Below are 13,228 nucleotides of genomic sequence, written 5' to 3' on the forward strand. Positions count from 1 at the left end.
CGATGATTCTGCCTCATGCCTAGACCCAATGAATGAACGGAAGCACACATTTCCTTTTTATTCCCCAACACCTTTTCCACCAAGCGGGTTGTCGTACCTTAAGTTCATGTGAGCCTATCAAGACACGGGCACTTATGCATGTCAACTGGAGGGGAGGGCGGAACCCTGCAACGTGTGCACGAGAAAGTACGTGTCCGTCTCAATGAATAGCTTTCCACACAAGGGAACTAGATACCATTTCCACAACATAAAAAGTGTAGAAGAGTGCTCATAGAAGAGAAGGAAAAAGCTAACTGTACATGGCAGTGGTGTTGAAGGTGCATGATACAGTGCGATGTTTCACTCGATGAATCGGAACGTGGCCGACTGAATGCGCCAGAGATTCCCGTCCTTGATGAGAAAGAAGGTTTCAGCAAACATCTTCGCAGGGTTCCCTTCAAATTTCATCGACCCAAGAGTGTTTACCATTACGACGGTGTTATCGCCACTCAGTACTTCTGCGGAGATAGAGAGAATAAGGAACTTTATTAAAGGATGTAGATAGCTAGAACCGACCCGTTATATGGCGTTCGTAATCACCGTTAACCGGAAATGGTAACTGGACTAGACACACGCGTCAAGAAAACTCCATTAAACGTTCAACACAAAAGTGGATACATTTGAGCTAAAATCGGGAAGCGATGAGGATAACCCATTATCAAACAAGGGAGCCATACTGTATTGGCTTAGTACTGGTACTAAGAGCGAATATGCTAGTGATTGGATCTGTTCCATCACATTCCAAACAAGCAGCTCAGGATTTACTCAATAAACCAGTGGGTTTTGTTGGTAAGGACTTGCTAATACAGCTAACGTCAAAAAACTATCCGATTTGATGGTTTAATACTTTTGTGACAAAATCGCACGCGATTTTAGCTTCAGCGTTAGCTCCACGAGTAAATTGTGAAACATTCTCATCGCTGCAGCGAAAATGGCTTAAAAACTGTTCATTGAATCTTTGCCCTCCTCCACCTTCACTTTAACTAGGTAATGATAATTAGAAAACAACGATCATAAAGAACTCCAAATTTTTCAAATTTCATCCAAAGCAAATTGTTTGGAAGTCTTGGTAACCTTGAGTTACTAGAGAACCCCAAAATTCACCACTTAACTATATACCCATTCACTCACTTTGTACAGGTTGGGCGGAGATGGTGTGTACCGTAGTCTGGCTCTTGGGCAATTTGGTGGTCAGAAACTCGACTACAGCCTGCCGACCCACAACTTGGTTGCCATTCCAAATGAGAGTAACCGATTCAACAAAGAAGGTGGGTAAGTCAAGACGACCCTGTTTGTCAAAAGAGCGATAATAGAGGGAGGAGATCTTCTCCGCTGCCTGATTAGCCGTCTGCCAGGCTGCCTTCTCGACTGGATCACTTAGGTCGCTCGCCGGTGGTCCCGATGTCGCAGCCTCACTTGCTGCCATATTGTAGTCACTGCAATGGATAAAAAGTGAGCCTAGGAGTCATTGCCCTGAGTTGCAGACCGGTCCAGTCGATTATGAGTTCACTGACAAACAAACGGAAGCAGACCAGAACAAGACAATGCGAGAGGAAGAAAAGTGTCATATTTTGGTTGCAGAGACATCACATCCACAAAAAGACATAACATTAGGCACACAGACGAACAGTGAAGTAGACAGCATGTTCTCAAGGAGAGAGACAAGAAAGACCAAAAACACGATGTTAGTGATGTGGCAATGGGGTGCAGAGTGAGTCCGCGTTAGCAGCGCAAGCCGGAAACGTGAGTGTTAAACCTTGAGCCGCCACCACTCCTGCTACCCCCATTATGCACCCAGAGGCGGTAGAGGCTGCTCTGCTCGTCAAATAGACTGCGGATGAGACGAGTTTGGATGACGCCCACAAGGATGAGGAGGACCACCTGGAAGGTAGACCATGAGGTCACGCGGTCCTTATTCGCCTCCATCATGGCCCGATCCATAGCCGCGTTGTTACGCGAGCGTTGCTGCAAGCGCTGGGTACGGTGCAGCAACCCGCTGATTCGATCCAGTGAGTCCTTTAATAAGAAAGACTCTATGTCCACCTTATTAAGGAGACGTTAATTATGAAGAAAGTTTAAGCACATTAGGTAAGGACTGAACACAGGGTTTACGAAAAAAGCAAAGCACCATAACAATGACACCACCAATGAAAAACTAGCTTAGAAGCCCTTAAGACAGGATATTCCCGAATTCTAGGATCTTTAAAAGATAATGGATAACTTAATCAGTGGGTAAATGCGTTGTCAGATCATTTCAAATTTGACTTACCGTCAAACGGTCGAAGTTATCAAACACCCTGCGCATCTCCATAGAATTGTCTCCGATCCTCAAGCCTTTTTTCATCTGATTAATTACCTCCTGCTCAGCCGGGCTGGGATTGTCCCAATTGATACGCAAATCGATGCCGAGGTAGACCTTTTTGCGACCATAGCTCGCTTTCCGATTGTCCAGGCAGACAGCATAAGCCCTGCCCTGATATTGAGGGAGGACTGCGATCCTACATGGGCGTTTTAGATACGTAAATAAAAGCGGCATACTTACGATACACTAGCCTCTCCGGCAGGATCGCGTAAAATAACCGGAGCGCCGGAGGGATCAAACACAGCGAGCCCAATGTCCATTCCATCTCCGCCAAGCACCTGAATGTCAACTTCAAATCCCGCCACTGCCTCGTAGAAGTAACAGTCCTTCACCGCTGGTGTCACGTTGACAGTGAGAGAGAGGAAAGGCCTGAGCGCATCCACATTTCTGAAAACATCAGGGTCGGATTTCGGAGGGGAGGGTAAACGTGAGTAGAAGTCCAGTTCTGAGTCCTGGTGAAGGATAGTCGGTGGCTCGAACTTCATCTGTCTGGGTTTGGGAGGCAGAGAATCGTGAGTATGACGCTCGTAGCTCCTGGGGGGCGGTTCATTGTGCACGTGGGAAGGTGCTGGAGGAGATTGGGCAGGAGGGATCTGATGGTTTGCAACTGGTGGAGATTGCGCAGAGGGTTGCTGGTGTTGCTGTGCCACAGGAACCTGCTGAGGTACCTGCTGAACACTTGGCTGTTGTAATGGAACGCCAGTCTGCTTCAGACCTGGAACTGGTTGAGCAGGTGGTACGTTACTCTGTTGCTGCTGTTGAGGGGTCACATCTAGTCGCTGTTGTTGAGGCGCCGTGCCTGGTTGTTGCTGTACCACGGGTGGCTGCTGTTGAGCCATTTGCTGCGCCGGCACATTAAACTGCTGCAACGGAACAGAGTTCGACTGATCAGGCATCTGTTGACCTGGAGGTACATTGAACTGCTGCGGTGGTGCGGCATTCAATTGCTGAACTGGGACGGCGCCAGGTTGTTGCTGAACGTTCTGAGGTTGGTCAAGTACTTGTTTTCCATTTGGTTCATTAAGCTTTTGGTGGGAAACGGGTTGTTGTTGTTGCTGAACATTTTGAGGTGAGGGCTGCTGAAGTGGGGCGATATTTTGCTGACGATCGGATTGGGTGTTTTGAGAATCAGGGGGTCGTGGCACCTGAACGTGATGTAAATTTTGCTGAGTAGGTTGGTCGGGGGGCAACTGCTGTTGCACTTGGGCATCCACAGACAATAAAAACAAAGAGATGTAATAAATTAGAAGAAACACAGGCATCTGTGGATCAACCTACTGCAAACTTGAGACGTACTGCACTTTGACACGGTCGCCACCTGCGAGTAATTGAAACAAAATTGCTCAGGCAAAATTATTTTTTAAGTAGTTACAAAATAGACTTCAAAGGTACTTAGAAAACCCTGCGCATCTAACCTTTTATTTAGTTGCCGGTAAGCTATCAGATGGCAGAATACTTCTTGTTAAATAAAACTGACTCAAGTAAATTGCGAGCCGTAGGAAATTTATGAAATATTTTATTTGTTGGTAGCCTCACAAAGATCTTAAGTAGGACGTTGGAATATTTGCAAATTAAATACAAAAATTATTTTCGTTGTAAAACGCTGCAATTATTGAAAATATGTTGGAAGGAATGTAAAACCAAATCCCTCAACTCATAATGGCGTACCTTAATAAGGTTACAAATCTTGATTTTACTCGATATACCTGCTATTTTGCCGGTTGTTTTTGAGAAGCACGTTTTGTAATTCTACTGACTCTTTGTACTGCCTAGATAATCCAAAGAAAAGAATTTAGCATCCTACCTTAGCTGTAAAAAGCTTTTTAGTTTTACTTTCTACGTATTGAAAATTTTTGGCACTTGCTGCGGCTTCTATTCTCTGCCTATCTAAATACACATCAAATTTTGCTTCAGGAAATTCTCAAGGCTAGCGAGACTCAACAGACTAAACAAGAAATTTACTATGTAGTCGACTTATAAGGTCCTTTGGGTACAAAAGCAGATGTTTTACTTTTTGTATTATAATCAAATCGTTTACCAATGTTCTTGTCCATGTTTCTCACCGTTATGTGTGTCTTCGATCATTACAGCGGTGGCGAGCAGCCTTCAGCAACACTAGTTTGAAGAAATTATCATATCATGAGAAGCCAGAATGTTGAATGTTGATGCCGACCTAGTTTTGTGATTAGGAAATTCTTCCATCAAAAAGCACGCGCATTTATGACACAACTTTAAACTTATGAAAGAATGCTTCGTCCAACCCACGAAGTATAGTTTCTTCATTGCGACATTTGAGCTGCATGGCACCTGGCGTTGCCCGATACACTGCTTCTGAACAAATTCCCCTGTGGGGATGATTGAGTGGCCTAAAGAATCGAAGCTAAAACTGTAAGGGACTATGGCGATTTGGCAATGCAGATGTGCCCATTTGATTGCATTTAGTTTTGGGAATGTGCCTAAGTGTTATTTTGTCAGGTGTACCGTAGCACGCCTCATCTTTCCAGAAGGTGGAGGAAGATAATACTCGGGCAGAATATGTATTGTCGACAAACGGAAGGTATAGAGGTCTACTGACATGGCCTGAAGGCTAGACCACACGGCAAAGGAACAATGGCGGAACCCCCTCAGCGGCCCCTTTGCCAAAGCTGTGAGTTAAACAATTCAAGTATGGAAGTACAACTCTAATGGATGCCTTTGAAGAGGCATAAATACTCTTCTTATTAGTCTTCTATTTTTGACTCATTAAGTGTGTACGAAACCTTATTTTATTGTAACATTTATCAAAACTGAAAACTCATTAAATCATGGCATTTTTTGAAGAACCCGTTTTTCCAAAAACGTCCTTCTTGTGGGAAGTTATGCTAATGTTGATCTGGGCAACTTACGATGAATTTAACCTAGCTATGAGAATAAAACAAATTTTCTACATCCTTAGAGGACTAGTTCCCAGTGCAAAAGAGTCCTTTACTTACGAGACACGAGCAAATCCCATTCATCTTCCATCTATTTTCCCAAATTTCAGATCTCTTCACTTTTGAGGACAAGTTGTGGTGAACAAGACAATGGGAGAAGACTCCTAGCTCCCAAGTTTTTTGTCTACTAGTAGGAAAATTGTACGTGGCCCTTTTGAATCTATCACCGGATCAGAGGACCTAGTAGTCGAGAAAAGCATGGTCAAATGTCACATAACATAGATGAGTGGATGGGAGAGAATCTGCTCCAGCAAAACAGTATAAAAAACGAAAAAGGCTAACCAATTTAAATTTTAACAAGTTTAACTGGCTCTTCTTTACAATCCAGCATAACCACTTAATAAATAAGCATTCTGTAGGGTATAAGCAGCCTAAAAGTGGGGAATTTCAGTCAAGTGCCACAAGTTGACACTTCCTGTGTGTCAACAGGGGGACCGATTTCGCATCATGCCTTAATTTACTGTGCGAAAATTAGGCCCACCTAGGTGACCACGGCTTTGCCGGTAGAAAAGGAATTGACGAACCAGTTTCTTTTGCTTGGATAGTCGAACAGAAAATGCAACAATAGAGAATGAATTTGGGAAACAATAAAAAGTGTGACTATCTTTTTTGGTGAGAAAATCGTAGGATGAGACTTCTTATCTCCAAATCTTTAGCTAAATTTTAAATTTTTCAGTGCACCGAGTGCAGGATCCCATACTTCGTTACACAGCAACATTTAAGCAGTATCTGGAGCACCTTAGCATGCCTTAACTCTCCTGAAACCACGTTGCTGTCTTGAGACTCTGTGTGCACTGACTTTTCAAAATTACAATTGCTTGTGAATGACTGCACTGGATTCATCGTTTCCGCAGAAATCCCGGCTTGCAATAGCATGGACCAGGCCTGGCTCAGGTGTCCATAGGGCGGTAGACGTCCCACGCGGCGTCTGAACGTGGTCTCTTGACGGTAGTCTTTGAAATATTTGAATACCCCCGTAGGTGCGGGCATCTGCGGGTTTGACTTCTTTGTTTTTGCTCAAAACTCCTATTCCACGCACACAGTACCGCTGTTTCCCATTATCTTGACTAACGGAGACCAGACTAGCCCAAGATGTGTAAATCTGATAATAGTAAAAGAACACTTTCCTCAACACCATCCCCTTTTTATATTCGCAAATTAAAGGTTGGGGCTTGATTTGAACCAAGATACTTTTTTAAACTGCCTAAGATAATGCTTGGCCTCTGAAACCAAATGCTCAGTTTACATCTTCGATGCCTACACTTGAAGCATTCACTCCACCTCTTTTTCCATTTGGACCTCTTGAGACTCAGTAGTTGGGTCCTAGAAGAAAGGCAACAAGGGGGACGTAAGGGGTGATAGCGTTATAAGCTGGTACTTGAGTGAGTGAGGCTGGAGTCTGTCGAGTTCCCAGCCAGAGTAACCAACATGCAAGACCTAGGTAACGATGTCTACCTGCCGACGGGTTCAAATTGGAAACTGTGGAAGCCACCGAGTGATTTTGGTCTCGAGAATATAGTAATTGGTTGACCTTGCCCTTATAGTGATTATTAACGCGATTAAAGTACACCAGGAGGGCGGGGGATGGGACGCGACATCTTGAAACATTAGGGAAATAACCGTGAAGATGGAACCTTCCGGAGAATAGAAAGGCTGATATTCTGTAGGTTACAAGGCATTCTTAGCATGGAAAAGGAATAGTTAGAGCCGAAATGTCACTCCATCTAATCCAACATACCAACAGATGATCCGCAAGGACTACTGGCAAATTAAAAATGAATGCTAAAATGAAAAACAAGTGCCTACTATGCCATCGTTTGTGCCTTTCTATCAATCGCGCCCACCCTCGCTCTCTTGACCGAAACGTTTGAGTGGGCGGTGGTCAATGATTGGTTGGCACGTGTGCAAAACCAATCATCGATGTGCCAACAGGCAGAGGATCTTATTCATCTTCCTCTTGGGCAGTCACCGCGACAGCCTTTTGGAATAATGTTGCCCTCACATTAGCCAAAAAGTCAAACCAAGCCTCCACATAGCACGCCGACTCAGATGTGAATCATGAACAGGACCGGGCAAAACTGAGCCCCAAGCCCCCACGATTAGGCGCAGTAGGAAAGCACCATATGGTTGCGTGCCCCTTTTTATTATCCCGACAACAGCTCAAAGCCTACTTACCAGATGGCCTTTTCTAATAAGGTTTTCTGTCCGCTTCATATGTCCTCACAATGCATAATGACACTGACAAAAGGAAAAACTAGGCAAAATCCCTTCCGAAGCATAAGTAGAGATCCCTGCGCGTATTTTTAGAGAAAGGATGGGATGCATAAAGTGTTATATAATCAGCATGGTGAATGAAGGTTTGGGGACTTTGTATCTGCAAAAATGGCATTGCAGCAGGTTGGTATACCACGGTGATTCGGTTGCTAGATGAGGACAAGTTGGAAGTCGCCGTATCTGCTTCTGCTGTGGTCAGGGCTAAACCCACAGAAGTACCACGCGATGAGAGAGAGAGTGCACAACGCTGAGGAATGTGCGTTGCTCTAATCCAAGCAGTCACGCCATGGAGGTTGCTAAAACAAGCTCAAATTCAGTCAAAAGCTGCCTGTTGAATCGCATTTGATTACTATCAGTTACTAGTCTTAAATGAATAGCGGTATATTCCCCAGAGCATGCGTTTTATGTCATCATCCAAATGCATCACTACTTGGTTATTTTTAAATTTATTCAGTTTGTCTTAAGACGAAGTAAATTTTTCCCCTTTCCTTAATCCTTTAACAGAATCAGTCAATTTCCTCATTTTGAATCAGTCTCTTTTATACTAAGTCATTATAAATAAAATTTTGGTTTTGGATTCAAAAACTTTTTCTCTGATATTTCAAAAATACTATTTATGGCTCGAGTGTGTCATTGACATGGCAGTTCATCTATGCGTGAAAACGAAGAACCATGGAGACAAAGTCATACCACGAGATTGCACCAAAGGGAGTCTTCCACATATGACGGAAAGAGAGAAAATTTTACGATGGCGACGAAGAGTTGGCATGTAACAAAGGGCTAAAATCAATATTAGTTTTTTTAGCTTGTGTATAAGTATTTGTGCTGTGCATGACCCGTCGGTACCGTTTGGAGCAAGTCCCACTTTCCTGAATCACTTGCTAACATATAGGATGTTCAGTATCTATTTATTCGTAAATGATGCTTCCACTGATTTCATAAGACAAATAAAGGTAGAAAATAACACTAATTCTCCCTGATAAAATATATATATATATATCTTCCCGGATCAAAGGGGGCAACCGAAATGACGGTGTTTATGAACTTTCATATCATAAGTACGCGAGAGAAAGTCGAGGTGAACTTTAAGAATAAAGTTTAGCCTAACGATGCCGGTTATTTCACACTTATTACTTTCTCCATTAAGGTCTCAGAGAACACTCCACCCCCACATCCCGACACTTTTATTGTCCCAATACGATACCCATTGCCATTCACAGTCGTGCCAAATCGCTCACGGCTCAAAATATATAAAAAAGTGTTTATCTCTGGACCAAGGATATCCTACGTCCATTTCGTTTTCCATTTGGCTAATCTATCTGCGATACGATTTGAGGGTAGCCAGTTACTATAAACTGAAATGATGTCACATATATGTGACACCGCGCCTAGAGAAGACAATCTTCGTATCCCGCATGTACGGCGCTGGTAGCGGACATATCAACCACATAATAAAAGGAACTCACCAGATATTCTTTCGTACCTAGTTAAAGTCTTGCTAACCGAGATTCATGAGTGTGAGCTTGAAATTCCCCTCTGTCAAGCGCCAACTGGAGTAGTCAATGGGCAGGGACTTCGATGAGCAGGCTTGACGGTACGGCAAGTGCGAACGTGGCAACCAACTGGTTGGCCAGTGGAGAGTGGTGGTGGCACGACCTGGCCCCCGCATCCAACGTATTTGTAGCATTGTTTGACCTTGGCCTTGCAGTGAGTACTAACGCAAATAAAGTGCATCTGCGCCATACATAATCTTCGTCAAAATGGAGGGACGGCAGAGCAGGAGCGCAGCACCCCAGAATGCTCTGGCATTGGGCATGAAAGTGAAAACTTCTGGAAGGTCGAAAGAGGTACGTTTTTCTATGATTGCAGGCTTTTTATGCATTGGTAGGTCTTTGAAAGGAATTTGTACCATTTTCTTGTCTCCTACGTGATGCGAGAATTTTGCAGTGCATTGGAGATCGTGCATAAATTGGCATTTCCGTTCAACTTTAGTACAATCCACTTACGGTTAATAAAATATTAAAAGCAAGCCAATTTTTTTGCAAGCTTTAACTATCACCGTCATTTCCGTCTTCATTTTACCAGCTTCGATAAAGGCAACCTGATAGCACTCCCTATCTGCCTTAAAAATGTTGATTCTCGTGGGAGGGGTTACGCCCCTGGTCTGGACGGTGCAGCCCCAAACACCTTTAGAGAGCTGAAACAGACTTCATTCATGCCTGTTTTGCCTCTATAATAGGTGGGAAAGTTAAGAGCCAGGAAAGCACCTCCGCCTCCACAGAGACTCCCGTAGCATGCAAATTCGGCGCTGTCTAAGAGGAGAGCGGAGGGGTAGAAAAGGTGTTGGTGGCTTAGCAATTTCCTAGTTGCCTTTGCCACACCTTGAATTCATAGCATGGGAGTGGTTTCACTGCCATTAGCATTTGACGAGGTAATTATTAACCAAAAATAAAGGAAATTGCTGAGGTGTTATTAAAAACAGTAAAATTAATTACTGGAGAACTTTATTGCTCTCTGAGACGCATTTGCTTTCGTTTGGCCTCAAAAAATTACTACTGCATTGAACATTTTTTGTCGGCAAAACAGGACGAGGTGATATAACATTTCTAGATAATTCTAAAGAAGGAGTCACCTCCTATTTCACTCTCACAGGTGAAAATTCGAAGTCTAACGAGGTTTTTGAACGGGTGGCCCATATTAATCGCCTAAGCCGTCAATCACAGTGATTCTCAAATATGCAGTCGGACCTTTTGCTTTTAAAAGCAGAATTGGGATTTCTTGACTCTGCTAGGGATGTCACCTATGGGCTGGGAGAAAATGTCGAAATGTGTAAAGCACTTACAGAGCGATTTCAGGCATTGCATTCCCCGATAAGCCACAAGAGTGGTTTGTTGAAGTAAGGCAATTATTTGGCGTAAACTAACCAGGAAATACTGAGGACTTGTTGACTTGAAATTTTAAAGGCAAGCGTGAAACCTTATCAAGACAGTGGCCCTTTAGATGACCCTTTTGCTACTTTAATGCTGAGGTCTTTACATCGATTTGTCAACCAAAGCGTTATTTTTACTTGTTTTAATGTTATTTTTACGGAAACGCTACATTGATCAAATGGAAGAAATTCGCATTACAAAATGAAAAAATTCTCGCCTTGGATTGTTAGAAGTAATTTCTTAAAGTCTGGAAGAAGCATCGGCTGTGAGTTGCACAGAATTGCCAAGAAAAGTGATCTCAAGCAGGTTCACGATTTTCGGAAAACAAATGGGAGCAAACATTTTGCCTTTATTGTGTTTTGTGGAGGTATTCAAGGCACAATTTGCCTAAAATACTGAGCTACGGAAAAAAACTTCACGGTCTCGAGAGAAAAGTTAGTTGAGAAGATACTCCAAGTTTTACGCAATTAATGCACAAAAGGGAACAGAGAAAAATAAAATAAGTCTTAAAATTTTTTGCACACAACAAGCCTTACATCGAAAGCTTGAGTTGAGTTTCTTGGGAGGAGAGAAATTAATAGTTCCTTTAGTGTCTTTGACATGTACCAATTTCGCGTAGACTTACTCTCTGCCTCCTTATTTAAATTTTTATTACTTGGTTAAAATGCATTAAGTTACAGGTGCTTTAGCAGTGGTGATAAGATCCGCCTAAAATTATGTCAATTTTGCGTGAAGTAGGAGCGGAAAATCTGTTAAGTACCACAGGGGCATAAACAAGTTGGAGGGGAGTAGGACCTGATCAAGCCCTAGACTCAGTAAGAAAGTAGAAAAGCGACAATCTTAGCGAATGCCTACTCAGTGAAGCGATTAAATTCCATAGCTACCACTCATTCGTAAAAGTTGTTGGAATTATTACTTGCTTTAGCAGTAAAGGCGAAAAAATCTTTTTTTTTTGGGTCGTACAAGAGAATGGAGGATAATGTGACCTGAAGGAAAAAATAGTATTAGCAATGCATCGAATAAACCACTGAACCGTCTCCTTCCAGAAAAATTTCTAATGAAATAGCTTGGTGCACAGGGAATTATTACCACTGTGCCTTCGAATTGCTTGATGGGGAAGGCATATTGGACGAGGCAACGCTCAGTAAATGTGGGTAAAGCCGAAGGACGAAGTGCGAGATTTCCCTACTGAATGCACATAGTAGATTAATTAGTCCACTAGAGACACGATGATTCAGTTGTCCTGGGAGTGCGCAGACTCCTTTTACGGCATTGCAGCTGGAATGCAGCTATTTTTCCCTATTATTAAGTGAAGAACACACGGAATTAGTGAAATGCCCTACTTGTGTGGAGCATCAAAGCAGGGTTAGCGTTATAATGACTTCCTTTAGTGTGCGGAAAGTTATAACACATAAACCATATGTCATTTATTTTAGCTTTTGCTGTACATGTGGGGAGCCGCGCAATTTGGGGCTTTCTATCCTTCAGCATTCACTAAATAGGCCACTTGAATGGGTTGAAATGCTAGGAAAATACGAAGAATACTCAGCAGAAGTAACAAAAAGTATCCCTTTGCAAAGAGGGAAAATTTTCTGCTCTTTAACATTACTCTTTAAGGCAGAATTTACCAACTCCAAAAGGCTCCATGATTAGGCACTCCGTTTAGGCATGCCTAGACTTTGTAGATCAGGCCTAACTACTTCAAAAGCTTTACGCAATCATTTTATTCCACTTTAAATCGTTAATGAGCACGTTTGAGTAAGTCAAGTTAACAGAAGATGAAGAAGATTACTTTGCTTGATATGAGAAGGGGATTTGTCTTTTTAAATGCTTCACTGCTACACTCATGGGTACACTCATTCCTGCATTCATCTAGTGCCACGAAGACTTCCACGCAGAGAGATTTGCCAGCATGGCTGAAGTATTTCAGGGCACCAACATTTCAAATTATTAAATACTCATGAATGACTGTAGCCTATTTGACGTTGCCACTAGAGGGGGGAGGAGGTTTGTTCTGCATGCGGTTGCGACATGCAACAGTTTACACGTGGTCCAGTCCATTTGTTTAGGATGAGGCAGACATTCCACATGTAGGAGGAATGAGGACTGCAGCTTGAGTTGGGAATCATAATGGTTGGAGCCGTGGTTGGGTAGTAGTGTGGTTGTGCTAGAGATGATAGCAGTTATCAGGTATTTCACTACTAGGTGACTAATTGTCTTATCACCGTACAGCGCCGCGCTTGCAGCACTCAATAGAACCTATTGAATGTCCACGAGTTACGTACCTTCTTTTTGTTCTCAGGCTACCCTGTCACGGCACCCTGTTTCGAACAGGCAATATCACTGTTGTCCGTTGCATTGTTTAACGGTGTCTGCACTGGACTGATCCGCGAAGTCCACGCTTAATAGCATGAGTGGTAAAAGATCAGTTCAGTACCTACTACTGTACGTAACACTATTAAGGTATTTAAATAATTTCGTGCTAATTCAAAGATGAAATATATTAAAAATGGTTTGGTCGTGAATGCAATTGCCATTACAATCAATCGCTCCTTTCACGCGGGACCCAAACTTGCCAACTGCGCACTTACACAGCGCCCTGCCTTATGAAACACGGCGAGGAGAACAAACCTGCCATCTTAGTCCTCCTC

At 43.0% G+C, this 13,228-nt stretch overlaps 1 protein-coding gene across 1 annotated transcript; it reads right to left on the bottom strand. All coding sequences in view use genetic code 11, as the record gives it.

Annotated features, from left to right (window-relative positions):
- Positions 1-339: 339 nt before the first annotated feature.
- On the bottom strand, positions 340-9,316 carry EGR_00537 (NTF2-related export protein; the record flags this gene model as incomplete). The annotated part of the gene is made up of 6 exons (XM_024489786.1): positions 340-497; positions 1,171-1,475; positions 1,796-2,055; positions 2,309-2,537; positions 2,582-3,602; positions 9,151-9,316. 6 exons carry the CDS (start codon positions 9,314-9,316, stop codon positions 340-342), a joined length of 2,139 nt encoding a protein of 712 aa, XP_024355783.1.
- Positions 9,317-13,228: the final 3,912 nt, after the last annotated feature.

This window comes from Echinococcus granulosus (genome assembly GCF_000524195.1).
Source record: "Echinococcus granulosus chromosome Unknown EG_S00002, whole genome shotgun sequence".
Lineage (NCBI taxonomy): Eukaryota > Metazoa > Platyhelminthes > Cestoda > Cyclophyllidea > Taeniidae > Echinococcus > Echinococcus granulosus.